Source organism: Nannospalax galili, unplaced genomic scaffold (genome assembly GCF_000622305.1).
Source record: "Nannospalax galili isolate Female #2095 unplaced genomic scaffold, S.galili_v1.0 scaffold146, whole genome shotgun sequence".
Lineage (NCBI taxonomy): Eukaryota > Metazoa > Chordata > Mammalia > Rodentia > Spalacidae > Nannospalax > Nannospalax galili.
This window is the reverse complement of record NW_008357929.1, coordinates 8,730,593-8,753,880: the sequence shown is the minus strand read 5'-3', so window position 1 is coordinate 8,753,880 and position 23,288 is coordinate 8,730,593. Positions and strand designations below refer to the sequence as shown.

The 23,288-nt window shown below is 50.4% G+C and overlaps 3 protein-coding genes across 14 annotated transcripts in view; 2 read left to right on the top strand and 1 right to left on the bottom strand.

Annotated features, from left to right (window-relative positions):
- Nucleotides 1-114: 114 nt before the first annotated feature.
- Neurl4 (neuralized E3 ubiquitin protein ligase 4) lies at nt 115-12,089 on the bottom strand. 6 transcript variants are annotated; one of them, XM_029557603.1, is made up of 30 exons: nt 11,726-12,028; nt 10,473-10,917; nt 10,206-10,271; nt 9,761-10,059; nt 9,486-9,597; nt 9,309-9,397; nt 8,272-8,344; nt 7,886-8,150; nt 7,458-7,639; nt 7,263-7,348; nt 6,977-7,139; nt 6,685-6,883; nt 6,528-6,604; nt 6,357-6,435; nt 5,856-6,031; nt 5,638-5,769; nt 5,195-5,340; nt 4,899-5,123; nt 4,707-4,805; nt 4,454-4,615; nt 4,102-4,266; nt 3,356-3,514; nt 2,876-3,055; nt 2,661-2,748; nt 2,448-2,555; nt 2,161-2,305; nt 1,889-2,001; nt 1,649-1,814; nt 617-806; nt 115-503 (listed from the first exon to the last, which is right to left on the bottom strand). In XM_029557603.1, the coding sequence occupies exons 1-30, from the start codon at nt 12,011-12,013 to the stop codon at nt 459-461; spliced, it is 4,722 nt and encodes a 1,573-aa protein (XP_029413463.1). In that variant the 5' UTR covers nt 12,014-12,028; the 3' UTR covers nt 115-458. The 6 variants fall into 6 exon arrangements, with proteins under 6 accessions (XP_029413463.1, XP_029413464.1, XP_008854054.1 ...); XM_029557604.1 differs by having other exon boundaries at nt 5,862-6,031; XM_008855832.1 differs by having other exon boundaries at nt 115-806; nt 11,726-12,089.
- Nucleotides 12,090-12,814: 725 nt separating this feature from the next.
- LOC103752238 (protein phosphatase inhibitor 2-like) lies at nt 12,815-16,856 on the top strand. Of its 4 annotated transcripts, none has more exons than XM_029557513.1 (7): nt 12,833-13,623; nt 13,939-14,043; nt 14,398-14,469; nt 14,685-14,773; nt 14,869-15,120; nt 15,820-15,975; nt 16,721-16,856. In XM_029557513.1, exons 1-6 carry the CDS (start codon nt 13,370-13,372, stop codon nt 15,969-15,971), a joined length of 924 nt encoding a protein of 307 aa, XP_029413373.1. In that variant the 5' UTR covers nt 12,833-13,369; the 3' UTR covers nt 15,972-15,975; nt 16,721-16,856. The 4 variants fall into 4 exon arrangements, with proteins under 4 accessions (XP_029413375.1, XP_029413373.1, XP_017650547.1 ...); XM_017795058.2 differs by having other exon boundaries at nt 12,834-13,216; XM_029557515.1 differs by lacking the exon at nt 16,721-16,856 and having other exon boundaries at nt 12,815-13,623; nt 14,869-15,100; nt 15,820-15,962.
- Nucleotides 16,721-23,288, top strand: part of Acap1 (ArfGAP with coiled-coil, ankyrin repeat and PH domains 1) — a 21,718-nt gene continuing 15,150 nt past the window's right edge. Inside the window, exons 1-3 of one of the 4 annotated variants that reach the window (XM_029557510.1) lie at nt 16,721-16,794; nt 18,144-18,411; nt 19,049-19,106. In XM_029557510.1, coding sequence (XP_029413370.1) covers nt 18,359-18,411; nt 19,049-19,106 — 111 coding nt within the window. In that variant the 5' untranslated portion in view covers nt 16,721-16,794; nt 18,144-18,358. Of the gene's footprint in view, nt 16,795-17,673; nt 18,412-19,048; nt 19,107-23,288 lie in introns of those variants that run through there. The other 3 variants (XM_008855831.3, XR_001872108.2, XM_029557512.1) reach the window with 3 other exon arrangements.

The following is a 23,288-nucleotide window of genomic DNA, read 5'->3' as shown; positions in this document are numbered from 1 at the left end:
ATGTCCAAACTCCACGCGGTGGGCTTGCCGCGGCCAGGGCCGATTTGGCCACTTGCCAACAGCCCTTGGAACTCTTCATCTCGAGAGGACCCCCGAGAGAGAGGCAGAGGCAGAGGCTCTGAGACGGCATTTATTGGCTCCTTAGAAATCAGTAACAACTGTACAGATGGCCCGCTGTCTTCCTTGCACCGCCCTTCCTTCCCCACTCCCGTCCCATGACCCCGGAAAAAGCAGCTTCTTGTGGGCACAGGGAGACTCCTGGAATTCACAGTAATCAGAAACAAAAACGGAAATAAATTAAGTGATGGGGGGGGGTAGTAATCGGGAGTCGTGTTTCCCAATCAGTGCACTAAGGAGGGACCCAGGGCTTGGAGCTGGGCTCCCCACAGGTTCCCTCCCAGCAGAGGGAGTGTGCTGGGCCCTGAATGTAGAGATGTGTGCTTCACACCCGGCCTGAATCAAAGCCTGCATACGTGCTTCCCTCCTTCTGCCAAGGAAAGCACCTGTACATGCCAAAAGTCAGTGGAATGAGGTGGAGGCAGTCGTCACCAGGTACTGGGCTTTAGACCCAGCTGTGCTTATAGTAGTGGCATCTCACCCCTCATTCCACCCGTACCAGCAGGGCATAGAGGAGTGTGGCTCCCTTTTCTTTAGTAACCCACTCAAGTTCCGCTGGGCTGAAGTGCTGGTCAGGAAGTTCTCTGAGGGCAGTGGAAGGTGGGCCAGGGGTATAGGAGCCAGGGCGTACACACACCTGAAAGGCCACCTGAGCCTGGTGTGTCCGCTGGGATTTGGGGTCCCGGAATCTGTTAGACAAGAAATAGGAGAGGAGGAGGAAGGCAGCTAAGCCCTGGCTGCTAATTCTGTTGCCTGCACACAACACTTGCTATTCTTGGGAAATACTCCCACCACAAAAGGCCTTAGCTCCAGCTGTTCTCTGTCTGTTCTCCCAAAGCCTGCTCAGCCAACTCCATCATGTCACTTCACCCTTCATCATGTATTTGTTCACCCTGGCACTCAATTTATTATCTCGATTCCAATCCTACATCTTATTTGCTTCACACACACTCCCTCCCACCTTTTTTTGTTGGAGACAGGGTCTCTAGCCTAGGCTGGCCTCAAACCTCTTGTACAGGCATGTGCTGCTATGCCCAGTTTGTGCAGTGCTGGAGATCAAACCCAGGGCCTGGTGTAGGCCACTCTAAGGATTTGGTATGCATCCTAGAAAAACCAGGGGCAGTGGTACACTCCTCCAATCCCAGCACTCAGGAGGTAAATGGAAACAAGCAGATCAGGAGTTCAAGGCTAGCTTCCTACATATTAAATTTGGGGTCACCCTGGGCTGCTTAAGACTCTTGAAAAGTAAAATTTTAAAGGGTAACAAATATTCTAGAGAGAAGACATGAGTTTCATGAGAGCAAGGTCCAGTGTAGTGTGGTGTGGTGTTGTTTCCCCACACACACTCTGCCTTTCCCCAGATAGCATGTGATCAGTGATATCTTCAGTAACTACCGTGAAGCAAAGGATCAGGTGGAGGAACAACCAGCAAGCCAGGGTGAGAAAAGGGGAAAGGGGAATCATCAGAACCCAAAGGACCCTGGGCCTCTCTAGATGGGAGACCCTGGAGCTCTCCTTCTACAGTACTTACTGCACTTTGGAGGCCAGGGTTTCGGCCCCAGCATATTGAAGGGAGGGGGAGAGCAGCACTGGAGGGGGCTGCTCCTCCCGGGGAGGTACACAGTTCTCACCAGGCTCCTCAAATCCTACCCCAGGCTCTCCCTTCAAGGGTCGGCAGCTCAGGATGGACGCAGTACCTATGAAGAGACCTGGGTCAGGGCAGCCCTGTGATTCCTCCCAGGATCCCTAGGCCCAGCCCGCTCCATAATACCTGCTCCCAACTCCCCTCGGTCTAGCACCCTCCGTACAGCTGCTACATTGCTTCCATGATATGCCATGTGCCACTTCTTTGTTAGTGTCCCAGCTTCCAGGCGAGGATTCACCCTAAGACAGATAAGGCAGACAGGACAAAGGTAATCAGCTCCCTAAGATTTTTCCCATACACAAGAAGTTCTATCACTTTTTCCATGTACCTCTAGGGATTGTCCCTTCTCAGGACAAAAAGCACTGGGGGAAATGCACAACTGTGGCTCAAATAGGTACCTGAGATTGAACCTGCACCACCCAAAGGGCAGGGCATATTCCTGGGGGGGCTCTCCTCTGCGCCTGTGGGCCTCATCTCCTCGCATCTTCCGGCAAGATTCACAGTAGCATAAACTACGCTTCGGCGGAGGCATAAAATAATCCTCTGTGGGACAGTGAGCAACAAGCTTAATGCTTCTGCCCTGGGTCTCAACCACACTGCTGCCCTCCAGCTGGTGTCCAAGGCTCTGGGCACAGCTGTGGCCTGGCCATGGAAATGAGACAGGTTCTGGAGGACTAAGACTCACCTGGAAGCAACAGCAGTTCTTGGAAGCGAGAACAAAGGGCATGATACTCGCAGCTCTTTAAAGGGCTAGCAGCAGGTGGTGGACCCCAGCACACACTCTCCTTGATACCTGAAGGAGCAGAGGGGAACAGGTCATAGGAGCTGGGGTGAGGACAAGAACAGGGTTATGGTGGGGAAGCAGGGATAGGATCATCATCCCTTGGGGCTGGCGCACCGTCTACCATATCAGCTTTCTCCATGTCCCCTTGGGTTCCAGCAATCTTCCCACTGGCAGCCCCTAGGTCAGGACTCACAATTGTCACCTGCAGGGGAGTAAGGTGGTCATCTAGGGCTTGACAAGTCCCCAGAGCTTCTTAATGATTCTCTTTGTAGACTACAAATTTCCCAGTCTTCCAGGACTCCTTTCTCCCTACCTTCATTGCCACTAACCTGTTCACACTGTCCATAGAGATCCACAAGGGCATGGCAGGGGTGGGGCACGTCTGGCACAGCTATCCCTTGGTCCACCCCATTGATGTGGAGATGGAGCCCCCCAGAACAGTCTAGCCGCAGTCCCAGGATGGTGCCTTCAGGACACGTATCGAGATTTGGTCCAAATTTTTCACAGATCTGAGAGGAGAGACCTACTGTCTTCTAGACATCAGATTCCCCACCCACAGCCATCTTGCCCTTTCACCTTCTAGTTGACAGTCCCTGGACTCGGCCTCTGCCCTTGCCCACTGCTGAGGCTCTACTCCCAATCCATTTATCTAGACTCTCCCCTTTCACTCCCAACTAACTATAACACTCTCAATGGCAGGAGCACAGCAGGAAGCAATAGGCCCAAAAGTCTGCCCAGGTAATGACACACACTTCTCCTCTCTGGCCAGCCCCTTCTCCAGAGTCCATTCTTGCTGGCTCCCTCCTCACCTTTAGACCATTGTGGAAGACACCACGGCCCCTCAGAAGCCAGGCTGCCCGTTTGAGGGCACAAGCAGAGGCAGGGAAGTTAAGCCTCTCAGGTGGGCAGGTGATGACTCCCAGAACAAGGGAAGATGTCCACTGTCGGTTCAGGAAGTCTATTCGCACCTGTGTGAGAAGGAAGTACTCTACAATCACAGCTTCCTAGGCAGAGGCCAACCTCCCACCCATCCAAACCCTAGGACACTTCCCTTTCTGACATTTGTAGGGACCAGAAACTATTGACTCAGATGTTTCCTTCCCTGTTTTCCGTGCTGCTAGGAATTGAACCCAGAGCCTTAAACAGGTCAAGCAAGTGTTCTACCACTGAGCTGCTACACCCCCAGTATCCCTTCTCTTTGAAGTTTGGTCTTTAAAAAAAAAAAAAAATGTATTTATTTAAGTGTATGTGTTTTGCCTACATTTATGTAAGTGCACTTGGGTCATGCAAAGCCCGCAGAGGCCAGAAGGTGTTGGATCCCCTAGAACTGGAGTCATGGATGGTTAACTGCTATGTGGGTGCTGGGAATCAAACCTGGGTCCTCTGGAAGAACAGACAGTGTTCTCAACTGCTGAGCCATCTCTTTAGCCCCCTGAACCCTGATCCTTTCTAGAGGTCTCTTTTACCTGGATAACTTTTTACCTGTCTTTTAGTTTGCAGCAGAAAGGGCCCCTCACTCTGTAGTAATGGGAGACAGGGAGGAGGAAGGACACACCTGAACAAGCAGCTGGGGCACCAGGGGCTGGCTGATGACAACGATGCCCTGATTATAGCTGGCCACCCGTGTGGCTGTACGGTTTCCATTGGACAAGAGGATATTCTTCCCATGGTTCTCCAGGAATTCGAGGGCTGTGGGCATAATACCCACCTGATTTTGGCCCTGGTGTGGAGCAAGAGACTAAGCTGCATAGGGAGCCAATGGCAGGTCTCACCTATCACACTGGGGTGGGTGCACACAAAGGTCAAGTATGAGCCTCTACTGGACCAGGGAGAACCCAAGAGCTTGGCAACCAACAGTCCACCACTGCTCATCCCCATGCCCAGCAGGCCCTACCACAGCTTCTTACTCCTAGTCCATGCTCCTCTCCCTCGTCATCCTCCTCGCCCTCACTGCCAGTATCCAAGCTGGGAGAAGGTGGCTGGGTGCCTTCTGGTTCCTCCAACCTTGTTGAGCTGACAATGGACACACTGCGTACTGGCCCATAAAGATCCAACACAGCCCATACATTCTGGGGACATAAGACCAAGGAAGTCAGAAAACAGCATGAACCCTACACCCAACAACCCATACCCAGAACCCAAAGAAGCTCTTAGACCTACTTTGGCGATGCCAGTGGCAGCAGGGCCCATATCTTCTCCATCTACCAGGATGTGCATTGTGTCATCTGCCCCCCGACGAATGCCTACACGGCTCCCCACCTAAGCTCAAGGTGGGACAAGAACAGATGCTCAGTCAGTTCTCTTTACTTCCATTCCCAATCCCCCGCCCTACCCTGGAGCCAGGTGCTTCACCCCCAGCCTCTCCAGGTTTCGGCCATAGTTCATCCTTTGGAGATGCCCATCACGTCTCACTTCGCAGCTGGACACCATCCAGGTGGTCTTTGTCCGGAGTTCTGGCAGAGAAGGAGGCAGCCCTAGACCACCGCCTGCTCCAAGCCCCATCTCTCCTGGTGCTAGTGTGGTCAGCCCCAACCGTAGGGAACCTGCCCACTTCTCATCTAGCTCTTCTACTTTCACCTGTGAGAGAGAACATTAGCCAGCCTTATCTGATGGGCTGGCAAACCTCCCTTCACCTCTCCACAGCCCACCTCAAAGACTTCTTCAGCTTTAAGCTCCTTGGTGCTGAAGACCATGCCATGAGTGTAGCCAGCCACACGTACTGCCCTTGTGCCATCCTCCTCCAGAGTGACATTCTTGCCACATGTGTTGTGGAATCGGTGAGCCACACCTGCCACTGGGAGAGATGTTCAGAAAAGGGGGCAGGATTAGGAAGCTAGTTTCAGAAGGATATAGAGCAAAGCTTTTGGTTGAAAGCTAAGGCCTCATTTGCATTATTACTCAAGATCTGACACCTTTCACCATAGTAAGACCCAAGATGTCCAGTGCATGGTATCCTTGCTCCTGAGTGCCACAGAAGCAACAAGACTCTGTCTCATGTATAATCCCCTTCCCCTTGCCACACACTTATTGACTACCTGCCACCAGGGCTTTTTCCTTCTTTAAACAGGATCCCTAGGCCCACAGAAGATACCTGGGGAATGCAGAGGAAATGACTTCTCAGTGGCAGTATTGCTGGTCGCCAGGCTATTGTCCATGGGCCCAGTAGCATTGGTGATGGACACTTGGACACACTGGCCATAGAGATCCACTACCGCATACACATCTGTATAGGAAAGGAAGGCATTAGAAGTCTGAGGTCCCAGGTGATCTGAGCAAAGGGTGGCAGGCTGGAAGCCACAGAGTAGTCACCTTTACCCGGAGGCAAGCCTGAGCAGGCAGCGCCTTGGTCCTGTCCATTAATGAAGTAGTGCAGATCACCCTTGGCAGTTCGCATCATACCAATGCGCGCACCCGTGCCCAGCGCATCCAGATCACACCCATAGTTGTTGCGCATTGTGTTACCATCTTGCATGATGGCTGTACCACTGAGGGAACAGCAGAAGTGGGTCAGCCTCCCTACCTTATCACTATACTGGCCACTGCTCAATCTCTGCCTGTCAGAACCATCTACTGCCTTGGACACGGGGCATAGAGATTTGCTCTTAGTCTGAGGCCCAGTCCTGTTCCCTTTGGCCTTGTAGTGCCCCTAGGGAAAAGCAGGACCAACTCTGCAGGCTGGCAGATGGCCACTAGGTCCCTGAGGTCTGCTAGTGCCTGTGGCCACCACAGGCCCAAACCATACTTGGTTTCCTAATCCCACCCAGCTCCGCCCAGACCTGCTAAGCTGAGTCCAAGGGAAGACTCCCCAACCTCAGCATCCATGTATCATAGTCAATGTCTGTCATGGTATTGGGAAATTCCAGGTCTTCAGGTCGAATGGCAGTCACTCCTGGGAGAAGGCAGAGGTGAGAAATGACACCCCGCCCTCCCAGGACACAGGCATCCAGTACCCTTCAAACCCACACCCAGATCGCTCCTTACCAGCTTCAATGGAGCCTGACCAGCGATCTACCATTTTCTGAATGACAATTTCAAACAGTTCTCCATCCCGCAGGGCCCTGTCAGGGAGAGTGGGGATCACTAAGGCCCTATATAAGTGGGCAGCATGGCAATGAACACATCAAAGTCAGAGACTGACCGGTTGGAAATGACAATAGCATCATTGAACTCGCTGCGGCAGTTATGGCGGAGGGCAGTGCGGCCGCCATTAGTGATGACTGCATTACTGCCATGCAGCTGGTGGAAGCGCAGATCAGAACCCCCAGCTGCTGAGGATGGGGAACTTGGAGACACCTGGTTGTTACCTTCAGGGAGTGGCTCAGGGACTGGAGGCACCTCTGCAAGAGTAGACATCACCCATTAAGTCTCCAGATGTGTTTAAGGCTTCCCAAGGCCATCCTAACCCTGTCCCAGCCCTGTCGGGCCCTCACCCACGTCATCCACAATGGTGGCCTGGGCAGCCTGGCCATAGAGATCGACGACAGCATAGACACCCGGGGGTACATTCCAGGCAGCAGGGCCCTGAGTCATTCCATTGACAAAGAAGTGGAGAGTCCCGTCCTCCCGCCGAACCACGCCCACCGTGTCCCCTGCCTTGGAAGAAGCGGGGGCTGGAGTGAAAAGTCAGGCAGAGTTCCTGCCTGGGAAGGTCCTACATCCACCCCACCTCGCTGAGTCCCCCAGTGTTGCACCCAGATAGTATACCTATTCTCTCACCTTGAGGCGGTCCAGGTTGTGTCCATATTCATCCAGGATGGTTGTCCCATTGTGCATCACCCCATTCCCAGTCATCATCCAGGTTCCTATAGGGACAAGAGTGGTAGAGGATGAGGGAGAAGGGAAGATGCAGAACCTTGGGGACAGCTTCCTTTCTGGGAGCCTACCCCAGCCCTGCCCTTCTTGGGAGCTCACCAGAGCGTAAATTGGTCATGGTGGAGGGCAACTGGAGGTAGGCAGGATTATGGGTAGTGACACCAATCTCAATGGAGCCAGCCCATTTGTCCACCATCTTGTCAATGCGCACCTGGAAGACCTCTCCATCCCGGAGGGCTCTGCTGCTCAGTACCACGCCATGATTGAAGTCATCAGTGGCACTGAGGACACAGCAAGTGGGGACTCAGATCCCAACATACTCTGAGTATGCCAAGGCTTAAACCAGCAGCACCTAATACCCAGTACCCTAAGCCAACCAACCAAACCTCCTGCACCCAGAAGTTTCCCACCTTTCTATCCAGAACTTCCCAAACCAGACACCCTCTGCCTCCCATGTTCCCACATCACTGCCCCCACATCCCATTAGGGCCCCTTCTGCAGGCCTCTCTCCACCCCATGGGTCATACTGGGGCCTCAGGGCAGTGCGTCCCTCGTGGGTGATGGCTGCCTTCTGCCCACAGTTGGGATGAAAGAGCAGGCGTTCAGGTTCTGCCTGAGCAGCAGGAGCAGCACGACGGAGAGCACCCTCAGGGGACAGAGCCCGCAGGATGGCATTGTTCCGGCGGAGGCGGTCACTGTGGTTATTGTTGTGGACGATGGTCACCTTCACAGCCATCCCATACAAGTCTACCACACCATATACCACTGGTGGTGTCAATGGGGTAGCTACACCTGTAGTAGAAGAGAATGAGAAAGGTGTCAATTCACAAGAAGAGCTTGCATCAAAGAGAAGGATGAGTTATAGATTCACTGACAGCCCTGGGCCAGCAGCCTTTCTTATGTATTACCTTACCCTGATCAATGCCATTGATGAAGAAGTGCAAGGCAGAGTTGGACTTCCTTGTGAGGCCAATATGGTCACCCTCCTATCCAAAGAAAGATCCCAGTCTGGAATCTAGCCACAGTCAGGCTCAGCTTCCAGCAGTCCTGGGCCCTTCTGACCATCCCATTCCAGAGGAAACCCCAAAATTCATTTAAGTTTTTAGAACTCCCTTGGGCAGGGCTTGGGTTCCTGTTTTCCAGGCATGAAAATTTCCACATTTCCTAAATGCTCAATGTAAATCAGGTACTGAGTTAAATTATCTTAAAAGCAACAATTTTTCCTCCACTTCTCAATCTATTTAAGTGATACGGGGCTGAAGTTCAGTAGCAGAGCACCACTAGGTTCTATTACCAGCATCAGTGAGAAAAAAAAAAAAAGCTACTAATAGACATATTTTTGAGCCTGTTGGAACAATCTTGCCTTCTCAGAAGGAACCTCATAAAAGTGGGGGGAGAAACACTAGAGAGATGGCTCAGAGGTTAAGAACACTTGCTGTTCTAGAGGATCCGGATTGGATTCAATACCCAGCACCCACATGGTGGCTAACAACTATCTCTAACTCCAGTTCCTGGGGATCCGATGCCCTCTTCCGGCCTCTATGGGCCACTGCACACATACATGCAGACAAAATGCTCATATACGTAAAATAAAAATAATATTTTAAAAAATGAGAGGGGCTGGAGAGATGGCTCAGTTGTTAAGAACACTGACTATTCTTGCAGAAGACCCGGGTTTGAATCCCAGCACCCACATGGCAGCTAACAACTGTCCGTAACTCCAGTTCCAGGGGATCCAACAGCCTCTTCTGTCCCCTGCAGGCATTGCATGACACAGGTGCACTTACCTACACGCAGGCAATACATGCATACACATAAAATAAAAATAAATAAAAAAAATATTAAAAAAAAAAAAGAGAAAGGGGCTTGCTCCAGGTCATAGAAAACACTGTACAGTGTCCTAGCAGGGCTTCCCTGAAGTGGCCCTGAGCTGCTGTGCTCCACATTCACCTGCAGTTCATCCAGACTGAATTCACAGTACTCCCGGCGGGTACCCTTGCCATTGGTCAGGATCCCACAGCCACTCATCATGATGGTACCTGGCAAAGATGGATACCTGATTAAGGTGAGGCTTCCTTCCTCTTATTACCCCAAGCCTATGTTTCCTCCTCTATCCAGGGCTGGTACCTGACTGGAGGTTGGTCATGGTGGCTGGGTACTCCAGGCTGTTGGGGTTGTGGGTGGTGACACCGATCTCGATGGAGCCTGACCACTTGTCTACAAGCTTGTCAATACGGATCTGGGGTTAAGTGACAGCAGAGAGGAAGAGGAAATATAACAAGAAAGGAGGGACCCTCAAACCCTTGGTTCTGCCTCAGGCATCACTCTGCTAGCATAAAGGGATGAGCCCCACTTTTAGCTCCCCATCTGTAGCAGGAAGCCCAGCTAGACTTTTTACACACCTCAAACATTTCATTGTCCCGAAGTGGGCGGTTGGTCATGACAACCCCATTGTTGAATTCATCCAGGGGCCTCCGGCGCTCCGCCGTCTTGTTATTGTTGCTGAGCTTGATGAGGGTCCCACACTTCTCATGAAAGAGCAGGGCATCATTGGAGGTGAGGATGGGCGAGGTGGCAGGTCCACTGGATGCTAATTCATCCCCTGCTGGTGGGGAGCTCAGGTTCACATTCAGGAGCCCCCCATTATAGGCAGAGAGAATGGCATTGCTCACCACCTCAGAGAGCTCCATGCTAGCAAAGTCTATAGCAGTAAGATGGAGAAATGAAGACAAGATGAGGTTCTACCCCTTCTAGCTTAGGACCCTCTCTCCCTACCCATCTCGTGAAATCCCACCCTGTCCATCTCAATGCCCAGGCCCTTTCCCAGGGCTTCCCCAAAGCCCTCACCATTATGCGACTCAAGGCTGTTAGGAAACGTCTCCGGCCGGGCCTGCGCTGGGGACACCATGAAGGCTAGGGACCAGGTAGGATGGGAGGGGGAATAAGGGTTCAGCCCGTTTTCAGGGATCACAGCCAGGAGACCCTGTCTTTTAGCCCCTATGTTCCCTATAATAGACTAGGGTCTGGATGAATCTGCTCCTCCCCCAGCTGGCTTATGACTCCATTTGCCCCATTTCTTCAGCCACACCCACCTCTCCGCATCTGGGTTCTCACCTTCATCAACAGAGGTCCCCTGTTCAGTCAAGGCAGAATCTTCTGGAGGGGCCAAGGGCTCAAGGGGAGGGGTGGGAATGGGAGTAGGACGGCTGAAGCCTGGCTCAGGGGGCAGCACAGTGATCTGAGTACACTTGCCATAAAGGTCCACAACAGCCCAAACTCGAGCAGGTAGGCCTGTGGCAGCCACACCACAATCGCGCCCATTTACCCAGAGCCTGAGTTCCCCAGCAGCTGTGCGCTCCACACCCACTCGGTCCCCTTCTCCAAGCTGGTCCAAGTCCTGGCCATATTCTTCCAACACAGAGCGGCCATCCCTCAACACCGAGCAGCCTGATACTACCCACGAGCCCCCCTTCAGCCCAGTGGCACTGCTTGGGAAGTCCAGCACACTGGGATCCAGCGCTGTCACTCCAATCTCAATGGAGCCACTCCAGGAGTTGACCTATGAGAGGGTGGTAGACAGTTTCAGGAATTCCATTACCAGAAACCAAATTCCACAGGGCACTCTCCCCCTCTCATGTAACCTCTGAGACTATAGAGGTAGAACCACAAGTAACCTTTTGGAACTGCTTTCCCCTACTAACTGTGTGCTGTATCTGGTGCTCAGTGTTTACCACATCAATCCTTTACCAAATGAGCAAGCTGGTTGTATTCCCATGTTCCAGCCTCTTGCGTCCTCTGATTTCAGTAGTTTCTATGGCTATACAACCACAAATCACATGCTTCCCATGTACATGTATCTTGCTCTTCTACATGGCTCTCACTCTTAACCCGTTCTTTCCTAGAGGTAAGACTCCACCCAGATTTCATCCTCCCAAATTCTCTCTCCGAGCTAAGTAAATCGCACACACTTCCTTTCCCCCATATCCCCTCATCCATCTTTCTGGCTTTGAGAGTTTTTCCTTCAATGGTTTGTGCTTTCTTTGGTATTTCCTCTCCCCAGAACATCTCGGGCTCCTATTTTCCATCCCCCCAAAACTGTGCCAGATCTGTTCACCAGCCATTCTAGTAACTGGATTCAGTATCCTTGCCCTGCTTCTAAGTTCTGAGGAAACTCCTCGTTTCCTCCTTCAGAATCAATGTGTGTGCTTCGCGCTCTTTCCTATCCGTTCCCCGGTGCCCTACCATCTGCCTGCTCGCTCCCCGTACCTGGAGACTTGGTAGGCGACGTAGGCTTTCTTGGAGTCCTACCTCTTCCCGTCCCCACCCACCACCCTCCGCACGGCGGTTCCGCGGCCCTAGCGCTGCACCTTGCGGTCGATGCGGACGATGAAAATGCGTCCGTCGCGCAAGGGTTCTCGGCTCAACACCAGCCCGTGGTTAAACTCCTGTCCTGGCTGCTGCCGCCGCGCCGTGCGCCCACAGGCCGACAGACTCACCAAGCGCCCAGTGCGGGGGTGCAGCTCTCCGCCACCGCCGAGACCCCCGCCGGACCCCAGTCCTGAACCGCTGCTGCTGGGGCCCCCGCCCCCACCCGGCCCTGGCCCTGGTCCGGGGCCTGCCCCAGAGCCCCCACTCCCACCCGACCCCGCCGCCATCGCTGCTGATACCGCGGCCGTGCGACAGCCGCGCTTGGCGGCACCTTGGCAACCGCGGTGGACCGACGCCCTGAGGGAATACGGCCGATGGCGGGGCGGGGGGCGGGGGGCTAGAGATGCTTTACGGCACTGCGGGGCAACGAAGCATCCAGAGCTGTGGACCTACAGTCCATCACTGTAGGAACAGAAGGACGATGGGGTCGGAAGACTTGCTTTACGGCACAGAGGGATGAGAGAGGCTAGGAGAGAACTGAAGATTTGAGCAGCTTTTGCGACAGTGGATGGGAGAACCGCCCGCGGCAGGCGTATTTGCGGCGAAGGTGTGCCGGCGCCCAAACACGCTTTACGACAGCGCGCGGCCCCGACTCCCCAGTCCTGGCTGGGGGAAGAGACACATGGAAGCATTCGCTTTACGACAAGGGGTGGGGGTGGCGTCTTCCCTTCTCGCTACACGTTTTAAAATCACCGAGAAAAGGCAGCCTTTATAAATGTCTCTGTCGTCTACACCGATACAGGAAATGTCGCAGTCCCCCCACTTTGCATTACACATCTCGTCCCCCACTTGGCATCGCATCTGTCCTCTTCGCAAGCCCCCACACTTTGCATCACACCTCTATTGTGCGGGGGAGCCCGCGGATATTTCAAGACCAACTTGGACTCCCATTCAACCAAACTCTAAGATTTTAAAGCTACAAATACTCTAAAGACACGCAGACAGGCAGTCTCAAGGAAGAGCACGGACTACTCCAGGTATAACCTGAGAGCTATTAGCAAAATCCCAACCCACCTCAAGAGGTTAGCGTAAAGGGGGGCTGTGACGTCACAAGGCCGCTAGCCCTGTCCAGGCCCCCTGACTGTGATTGGCTGATTCGGATCTGAACGGCGATGGAGAAGGGCGGGAACAAATAGCAAAGACAAAGAAAACCTTTGGGTGTGACAATAGGAGAGAGGCTCCCGGGCTGAAGTCTCAAGATAGAGTCTTGTTTTTGCCCACCCCAGCTCCAAGGAACAAAGGTGGAATAGACCCGGCCGGAGCTGGAGCTACAGCCTCAGTGCCCCGTACCACCACCGCGGTGGGGGCAGGGCCAGAGGGCGGAGCTATGTGGAGTTGGGCTGCACTGAGTAATTGAAAGTGGCTTCCTGTGGAGCTATGGAGAAGACGGAGTCTCCTGTTGCGGCCTCAGTGGGGAATCGCTTGGAGGGGTACGTAGGGCAGTACCTGGAGGGGTCAGAGGTATCGAGACAGACACTGGGCTGCCCTCCGGGGTAGCCCTGTTTCGCGGTACTGGCCCCCGCGTACACCCCGGGGGCACTGCAATTCTCAGTCCTAGTTCAAGCCGGCCCTCGGAAGGAATAATGACCCTGGGTTCCCGACGTAGTCCGCACCTTGGAGAGGTTGCCGGCCTTGGATCCGGCAGATCTCCCGGTGGATCCAACCCCCACTGTCCTGGAACCAGTGGACCTAGGGCGTCCATCCCCGAGCCCAGGGAACCTCAAGTCTACAATTCCGGGTCAACTTTCTTGCATCCTTACAACTGTGAGGATCGGCCCCGGAGTATCCTCAAAAACAGCAGCTCTATCACGATGAAGAAAATCCCCAGTACGGAGAAGTAAGAAGCCCAGCTCTGTAGGTCCCTAGTCCAGCGGTGAGAGGGAGGAGTTCAGGACACCCTGGGCGGAGCCAAGAGGAAACGGGCGGAGTCTTGAGAGCTCAGCGTGAGAGTAGGTGTGGGCAATTGGGTACCATAACCGGGAGGGCTGTAGGTGTCCCACAAAACCTGTGATTATTCACTGCACTGTGATTATTCCTGGGTATCTGATACCAACCCTAGTTTCTACAAGGGGGTGTTAAGAATTTTTAAGGAGGGCTGTAAGGAGAGGGGCACCGGAAGGTCTTCCTGCTCTGCTGTGTCCTCTCACTTTAGGAAGTCTCAGTGCTGGGATGAGATGAATATCTTGGCCACCTACCACCCTGCTAACAAGGACTATGGCTTTCTGAAGGTGGATGAGCCCAAGACCCCCTACAACAGGTGCTAAGCCGTCAACCCTAGCTTTTCAGCCTGGACTCCTCTTTTCTTTCTTTTTTAAAAAATATTTTCTTATTTTTATTTTATGTGTATGAGTATATTGTCTGAGAGTGAGTGCACCCGTATCGTGCAATGCCGCAGAGGCCAGAAGAGGGCTTCGGATTCCCCCGGAACTGGAGTTAAAGGACGGTTTGTAGCCACCACGTGGGTGCTGGGAATCAAACCCCGGTCCTCTGCAAGAGCAGTCAGTGCTCTTAACTGCTGAGCCATCTCTCCAGCCCCTGGACTCCTCTTTTCTAACAACGGAGTCGGAGGAGCAAGCAGAGTAGCCTTCTAGCACCTTTTCCTTCTCTGTAGGCTGCAGGACAGTGATGAGAATCTGTCAGCGGGGTCCTCCCTCAAGGTGACTCCTGAATCACTGGCAGAGAGGTGAGAGTCCCATCACAGATCAGCTGAGCTCTCTACTCCCACTGCCATACCACTGAACTCAGTCTGAGTTAGCTCTGCTTTTTTGGCCCCTAAAATAGAAGGTATTTTTACACTCTCCCTCAATCCTAACTAAAACTGATTTGGGGGTATCATCAATTTGATTCCATTGTTTTTTTCTCCCTTCTGTGCCCCCAACTAGTCTCCCTCCCCCTTAGGTTGGCAACAATGGACAATTTCCTCCCCAAGGTCCTCCGGTATGGAGATAACAGAAGCTCAAGGGCTGCAGATGATTTTTCCAAGACATGTGAGATGTGGGGTGGTCACTGATTAGAAAGGGGAGGCCAGTAAACCTTCAGTGAGATCCTGGCGAGAAAGCCAAGCTTTCACTCTGGCCCACAGATTCCAGTGATTTTGACAGGCATCGAAAGACACATTACTGTGAAGGGAAGTTCCTGAAGGCTCAGAAAAACCAGCCCTGGGCCAATGAGGAAGATAGCAGTGGTGCTAGTGCCAGGATCAGCAGTAACGCTCAAGATATGATGATGGACCCTAAGTCTAGGACGGTGGAGAAAGGCTGGGCAGGAAGACTCGTCACAGGAGTCAAGAATGAGACTGGCCTGATGAATGACAGGCATGTCCTAGACACCAATGGTTAGTGATGGGGACCTCCAGGGACTGAAGAGAATTGTAGGCAAGGCTGTTTCAGAGCCAAAGTCTTCTTGGACTTTCTGTTTACTTGCTTTTTAATTTTTATCCTCTTGGCCTTTTTGTTCCTCATTTGTCCACCATAGTCTACCTTCTTCAGAGAGCATTGGCCTATAGCCATTCTGTCTGATTGGGAGGCACTTGTTGGAGGTGATCCCAGGGAAGAAATGGAGTAGAGTTGAAACTCCATTCAGGGTGGCCTCCAGAGATGACAGGCTAGTGGAGAGCAAAAATTCAGTCATAAGATAAAAAAGAAAGAAATTCAGAGTCACTGAAGATTTTCTAAAATGGGTGAGAGAGGGCCTGGAGAGACAGCTCAGTGGTTAAGAGCACTGGCTACTCTTACAGAATTCCTGGGTTCTATTCCCAGCACCCACATGGTGAATAACAAAACTCCAGTACCAGGGGATTTGATGCCCTCTTCTGGCTTCCTTGGATGTTGTATGCAGGAGTGCACTTACATTCATGTAGGCAAAACACTTATACATGTAAAATTCATTTTAAAAGGGAAAATAGGAGAGGGTGGTGGATGAGAACTTAGTGCTTGAACTCCTCCCATCTGTCAGTGACCCACCATGCACATCTAGGATCCATGGATACAGCAGGTGGCCACAGACTCAGAATGTCTTGGGTGATTTTTTTCAGATTCTTCTAGCTCCAGAAATCAGTTCCCCTCAACTTCAAACCCCATCCTGTTGGAGAAAATGGATTCACAACGCAGGGAATATTTTAGCAAAGGAATATACCTGAGGTCCTGTTCCCACCCAGAGCTTCAAGAGGATATAGATGAACAGTAAAACGGTGAGAGCTGGGGATGATAGCCTGGGGGTGGGAGGTCTGAGAACCAATAGCCTACTAGGTGCCCCAACCCTCATCCCATGTGACTTCCAGGTTCTGTATGCTTGACCTGGGTCACTGAGAATCACATAAGCACTGCAAGTACTATTGGACCACACAGGAGGCCCCTTCGGGCATGACAAAACCATTTAGTGTTCTCTGGTCATGATAGTGTCACCAATGCAGCCTGGTGAGGGCACTATCTCTCTAGACCTGGCTCTTGGCATATTCCTACTTCCCAGCCTCTCAGTCCTATTAGGCTAGTACATCAGCAACAGGTGGTAAGAAAGGTGCTAAACATCCTGGAATCCAAGGCCCACATTATAGAGAGACACCAGGGAGGCTAAGAGAGATTGGGAACCCCTCCAGCCTGGCATCAGCTACAGACTCCATGCCTCCCGCTTGACTCGTCTCTGCCACCCCAACCTCCATTATTAAGTAGTACCATGTCCTGCATGTCCTGCATGTCAGTGGCCTGGGCTAAGGGGCTGAAATGATGAAGCCCAGGGAGCTCAGAAAAGGAACATGGAAATAACCAGAACCCTCCAAACTGGAATGGGCAAAGATATGAGCCTGGGCAGAGGCAAGTGGGTATTTTCAATGGTCAGGGAGGCAAAGGGGCTGAGTTGGGTAGGCTCTAAAGATCCTGGGGGTCACATGAGAAGATCACATGCCTGCTGCAAGAAAGTCCAACCTTTTCTTTCTCCAGATGAAACCCTGCAGCTCCAATGGACTCAGGAAAAGGAACCTAGACTGTGGAAAATGTAGTGAACTGGGGATGAAGTGAGAGCACCCTTCCCCTACCTTTACCACCTAAGGGTGGACAATAAAGTAAAGAACAGGCATTTCAGTGCTGGAAATTGAGTGTCCAGGCTGGGCCTGCTGTCAAGGACCAGAGAAATGGAAGGGGAATTCATACACAGTAACTTGGAAAAGGAGAGCAGAGAGAAAGAAGCAGAGAGCATCTCAGAGGACTAGACTGCTAGGGTCAAGCACTTAGGGACTGAAGCAGAAGATCCCAAGTTTGAGGACAGCTTCTTTTACATAGTGTGATCCTGTTTCAAAACACAAAACAAAAGCTAGGATCTTTTTTTAAAAAAAGATGCACTCACATACATGCAGGTGATACACTCATACATGTAAAATAAAAATAAAATAAAAATATTTTTAAAAAAATTTTATTTAGCTGGGCATGGTGGGGCATGCCTTTAATACTAGTACTTCAGAGACAGAGGCAGGCAGATCTCTGTGAGTTTGAGGCCAGCCTGGTCTACCTAGAGCATTCCAGGCCAGCTGGGGCTATAGGGAGGCCGTGTCTCAAAAAGACAAAAAAAAAATTTTTTTTTAATTGTTTTATTTTACATGTATGAGTAATGTATGTAAGTCCCTGTATGTATGTAAGTGCACCCATGTGTGCAATGCCTGTGGAGGCCAGAAGAGGGCATTGGATCCACTGGAACTAGAGTTACAGTTACAGACTGTTGTTAGCCACCATGTGGGTGCTAGGAACCAAACCCAGGTCCTCTGCAAGAACAGCCAGTGCTCTTAACCACTGAGCCATCTCTCTAATCCCTAGGATCTTTTTTTTTAAATTCACTGTTAGTGTGTGTGTGTGTGTGTGTGTGTGTGTGTGTGTGTGTGTACATATTCCATGGTGTCCATGTGGAGGTCAGAGGGCAACTTTCAGGAATCAGTTCCACCATGGGTTCTGGAGACAAACTCAGGCTATCAGGCTTGCACAGTAAGGACTTTTTATGCCCTGAGCCATCTCCCCAGCCCAAAAGAAGGATCTTGAAAAGGACCAAGCTATAGCAGGATGGTGATGTCTGATAGAATCAATTTACCATAAATGTATTAGCAGCAGTAACTTTAACTCTTGTAACAATTTTGGAGGTGGGGTTTTCATCCCCATCTTCCAGGTGGGAAAACTGAAGGATCAGAGAATTTGTCTAGGGTCACACAAACTCAAGTGGCAGAGATAAGCATTTGCTAGATTATCAGCCCCCGCCCGCCCAAATTCATTCACCAAAGGAGAAGGAAGCAGAGAAAGACCAGGGTCCCCAGGAGGAAGGTGACAATAGTCTCTGGGGCGGGACTGTGGCTTCTCTGATCTCAGCACCCCCTCCTCCCAGGCCCCACCCCTACCCCTCCCAGTGCTGTCTAGAAGCTGTGGGGTGAGAGCTCCTCCTGGCCACCCCTTTCCTTTGAGGAAAGAATTGCAGACCCAGATCCTCCAGAGAACCTCTTCTTCCTCATCAACACCCCTCCTGGGGGGTGGTGAGTGCTTCTGTCCACATCCTCACCTGCCTGGCCTCCAGGGCCCTTGGGCCAGAGCAGGTCACTTAAGATGACGGTCAAGCTAGATTTTGAAGAGTGTCTCAAGGACTCGCCCCGCTTCCGGTAAGTGTGTGCAGGTCCAGCAGACTAAGGTGGGGAAGGCCCAACCTGCCCTAATACATACAGCATTCACCAGGCCAGACCTCCCTTCAGGGAGTAGGCCACAAAGAGACAAGCGATAACTGGTTGGTCAAAATGGTGCCTCTGCCATTCAACCTAGACTCTCAAGAAAGGCATGGTGGCTTATCTCTGTAATCCCTTGGGAGGCTGAGGCAGGAAGATTGCTGTGAGTTCCAGACTAACCAGGGCTAGAGGGAAACCCATTTTAAAAATAAAAAATAACCCTGTGTCTCCTGACTCTGCTAGTCTGCACCATCTGGCCTCTAACTGGCATTTCTTCCTCCTTCTCACTAGGACCCCTGCCCCTCCCCCAGCACCTGCCTTGGGTGGTTAGCAACTTCCTGCCCTGGCCACATCCACCCTCCTACTCTTCCTGCTCTGGCCTGGGTTATTTAAGCCTAGATTGTGCACAGTGCATGAGCAGGAGCCTGAGCCAGTGTGGGCTAGCAGGAAGGTAGCCCTTTTCAACCCATAGCTTTCTCCGTCTGTACCCACCACCCCATGACCCAAACCCTGAGGTATGCAGACAGACCCAATGGACCTAAGCTCTGTTCCCATGATCCTGTCTCTCCTTTCCCAGAGCCTCAATTGAGCTGGTGGAAGCTGAAGTGTCAGAATTGGAGACCCGCCTGGAAAAGGTGACCATGATGTACAGAGATGACCCAGGATCAGATTAGAATAAAAGGGGTGGGCCAGGGGAAAGCTGGAGACTGGGAATGAGTTTCAGGATGGTGACTGTTAGCAGTTGTGGCTGGGCATGATGTGGCTCATACCTATAATCCTAGCTCTCAGGCAGCTGAGGCAAGAGGATCACCATGCGTATGTGACAGCCTGGGCTAGACTACAGACTGAGACCCTGTCTCAAAAAAAAAAAAACCAGCAGCGGTAGAGATTGGGGAGGGTCCTACAGATGTACAAAAAAAGCTCTATTGGAGGGCATGGTGGCACACACCTTTAACCCCAGCACTTGGGAGGCAGAGGCAGGCAGATCTTTGTAAGTTTGAGGCCAGCCTGGTCTACATAGTGAGTTCCAGGACAGCTGGGGCTATAAGGAGACCCTGTCTCAAAAGGACAAAAAAAACAAAAACAAAAAAACTGTGCCATCAAGTTTAGAATGTTGAAAAAAAGTCATCTGTTTGAGTGGAGGCACAGACACTCCTCTTACTCTGTTTTGTTTTCTCTAAAGTATTTATTTAACATGTATTTACTTGCTCTGTTTTCTATTGCTGTTTAATAACAAATTTAATGGCATGAAGGCACATACATTTGCTAGTTTCTGTGGGTTGAGAGTCTGATCATAACTCAGCTAATCCTTAGCTCAGCGTCTCCTAAACTGCAGCCAAGACCTTGGTTAAGGTTATGTTGTTGTCTGAAGATTAGCACTTTGTTCCAAGATCATGTGATTGTTGCCACATTTCAGTTCCATGCCATTGTAAGAACAAGGCCCAAATCTCTAGAACTGCCCAGGGATCCCTGCCATATGGCTTATCCTCTCCACAGACACACCACAGCACTTACTGTTGCTTGTGGCCTTCATCTTCAAGGCCAGAAATAAGGTGTTTTTGCTTGTGTGCTGGCAAGGTACCACATGGTGCGACAGGGAATGCTGTCCCATTGTCTTTGCCAAAATCTGTTGCTTTGAAGCAAGTCACAAATCTTACATTCAAGAGTGGGACTCATACAAGAAAGTATACCACTACAGGGATCACCTGAATGTGTATCTGCCACACTTGCTTATTTGTTTCTTGTCAGTTTTTCTCCACTCCAATGTGTTATGAGGGTCTTTGTATGTTTTATGTATTATTTTTGCATAATCCTCAGTGCCCATACCAGGGCCTGTAGGTGACCAACTCATTGTTTTCTTTCCCTTTTTTCCTGTTTTAAACTTTATTTCATTTTAAGTATTTTTATTTTATGTGTATGAATGTTTTGCCTGAGTGTATGTAAGTATACACATGTGTACAGTTCCTGACAAGGCCAGAAGAGGCAATGAGTCCCTTGGAACTAGAGTTACTGACAGTTGTTAGCTGGCATGTGGGTGCTGGGAAACAAACCCAGGTCCTCTGTGAGAGCAATCAGTGCTCTTAACTGCTGAGCTGTCTCTCCACCCTCTTTTCTGTTTTGTTTTAAAACATTTATTGTGTGCATTTGTGTGTATATATGCACACGTGTGTGTTTTGTATGGTGCACAGGTGCCAAAATATGCATGTGGAGGTCAAAGGATAATTTGCTGGTGTCAGTTCTCTTTTTCTACCATATAAGTTCTTGAGATTGAACTCAGATCAACAGGCTTGGTGGCAAATATCCTTATTCACTGAACCATCTCATTGGTTTTTAAGTTATTTTTCCTTTTCTCAGAATAGTTCTGAATCCATGAACTCCAGGTTCAGTGAGAGGCTGTCTCAAAAATTAAGATGGAGAAGCAACTGAAGAAGATATTCAACATTGATCTCTGGCTCTACATGCATGTGCACACTCATTCATGCACTGCACACTCATTCATGCACACACACCTGCACACCTGTACAAACACATAAGCACATGACTATGTGTGTGTGTGTGTGTGTGTGTGTGTGTGTGTGTGTGTGTCTTTTTATTCAGACAGGATCTCCCTGTAGTCCCAGCTGGCCTAGAACTCACAGAGATCCGCCTGCCTCTGCCTTCTGGGTGCTGGCATCAAAGGTGTGTGCCACTCAGGACAATAATTTTTTAAAAACTTTACAGACTTTATCTCCAATGTAATTTCTTTTAGACAGAGTCTCACTATGTAGCCCTGACTGGCATGGAACTCACTATGTAGGTGAGGCTGGCCTCAAACTCACAGAGCTCTTTCTGCTTCTTCTTCTTGAGTGCTAGGATTAAAGGCACACCCAGCCCAAATTAATTTTTTTTTTTTTTGGTCTTTTTGAGACAGGGTCTCCCTGTAGCCCCAGCTGTCCTGGAACTCACTATGTAGACCAGGTTGGCCTTGAACTCAGAGATCCGCCTGCCTCTGCCTTCCAAGTGCTGGGATTAAAGGTGTGCACCACCATGCCAGGCTTCAGCCCCATCTCTCTCCTTTTTTAATATTTTATTTACTATTTTTATTTTATGTGTATGAGTGTACTGCCTGCATGTATGTGAGTGCACCCGTGTCATGCAATGCTGCAGAGGTCAGAAGAGGGCTTCAGATTCCCCTGGAACTGGAGTTAAGGATGGTTTGTAGCCATGTGGGTGCTGGGAATTGAGCCAGGTCCTCTGCAAGAGCAGTCAGTGTACTTAACTGCTGAGCTGTCTCTCCAGCCCCAGCCCCATCCTTTTAATTAAAAAAAAATTTGTTATTTTTTAATTTTTAAATAGTTTATTTATTAATTTTATCTTATGTGTATGAGTGTATGTTTGCATGTAAGTAGGTGCACCTATGTCATGCAGTGCCCTCGGAGGTTAGACAAGGGCATCAAGTCCCCTAGAACTGGAGTTACAGACAGTTGTTAGCCTCCATGTGTGTGCTGGGATTCAAATCTAGGTATCTGGCAAGAATAGCCAGTGCTCTTAACCACTCACCCTTCTCCAGCCCCATATAAAAAGTTTATTTTTATATGTGTATGAGTGTTTTGCCTGCATGTAAGTGCAACATGTGCATGCAGTGCCCACAGAGGCCAGGAGAGGGCATCAGATACCAGGAACTGGAGTTACAGACCATTGTTAGCTGCCATGTGGATGCTGGGAACTTAACCCAGGTCCTCTAAAAGAGCAACCAGTGTTCTTAACCACTGGTTAAGCCCCAAACTTTTCCTTATATATAGACTTCTGTGGACTGGAGAGACAGCTCAGTCAATAAAATGTTTCCTTTGCAAGCATGAAGACCCAAGTAGATCCCAGAACCCATGTAAAAGTGCTAGGCATATGGTGCCCATTTATAACTGAGCACTGGGAAAGTAGAGACAAGAAGATCCCTGGGGCTCACTGGCCAGTCAGTCTAGCCTAATTGGTGAGCTTCAGACCAATGAGAAGTTCTGTCTCAAAGAAGTGGACAGTGTTCTTGAGGATGACATCTAAAGTTATCCTGTGGCCTCTATATATACCTGCACACAAGTGCACAAACATCTGAACACATGAACACACATGCATATCCATAAAAAATAATAAAGCAGACTCAGGTGACTATTTATGGTATATAAGATATAAAACTTCACCAGAGCCAGGGCATGGTGGTGCACACTACTCATTGTAGCACAGCCAAGGCAGAACAGAAACGTAAGAAGTTCAAGACTAGCCCAGGCTATGCAGTAAAACATCTCAATAAACAAACAAGGACCACTGAAATGGCTAGCTCAGCAGGCAAAAGTGCTCTTTGCTAAGCCTGATAACCTAAGTTTCATCCTTGGGAGACACATGGTAGAAAGAAAACCACATGCATGAGCATGCACACAAACACACATACACACATGCACGCACACACATATACACATGCACGTGTGCACACATGCATACACACACATACATGGGTGTGTGCACACACACACAAACACACAAATCCCAACAAACAAAATCACCTCTCACCACACAGGAACTCCTCCAGGCCTTCTCATACTATCTCTAGTCCATGGCAACTTGTTCTCCACCTCTATAATTTCAGTATTTCTGAAATGCTGTGCACATAAACTGAGTATCATGGTACACACTTTTGATCCTACATAATGGAGAGAATAGTAGCAGGAGGATTGCTTTACCCCAGGAATTTGAGGCCAACCTGGGCAACACAGTGAGACTCGAAAGAAAGAAAGAAAGAAAGAAAGAAAAGAAAGAAAGAAAGAAAGAAAGAAAGAAAGAAAGAAAAA

Excerpts from the sequence above, each read along its gene's own strand:
- Neurl4 (XM_029557603.1), bottom strand. The coding sequence starts at position 12,013 with ATGGCGGCGGGGTCGGGTGGGAGTGGGGGCTCTGGGGCAGGCCCCGGA. Across the intron at positions 9,598-9,760 it reads GGGACAATGAAATGTTTGAG|ATCCGTATTGACAAGCTTGT; the intron begins GTGTGTAAAAAG and ends ACTTAACCCCAG. Across the intron at positions 8,345-9,308 it reads TCAGTCTGGATGAACTGCAG|GAGGGTGACCATATTGGCCT; the intron begins GTGAATGTGGAG and ends TTCTTTGGATAG.
- LOC103752238 (XM_029557513.1), top strand. The coding sequence starts at position 13,370 with ATGACCCTGGGTTCCCGACGTAGTCCGCACCTTGGAGAGGTTGCCGGC. Across the intron at positions 13,624-13,938 it reads AAAATCCCCAGTACGGAGAA|GAAGTCTCAGTGCTGGGATG; the intron begins GTAAGAAGCCCA and ends CTCTCACTTTAG. Across the intron at positions 14,044-14,397 it reads CCCAAGACCCCCTACAACAG|GCTGCAGGACAGTGATGAGA; the intron begins GTGCTAAGCCGT and ends CCTTCTCTGTAG.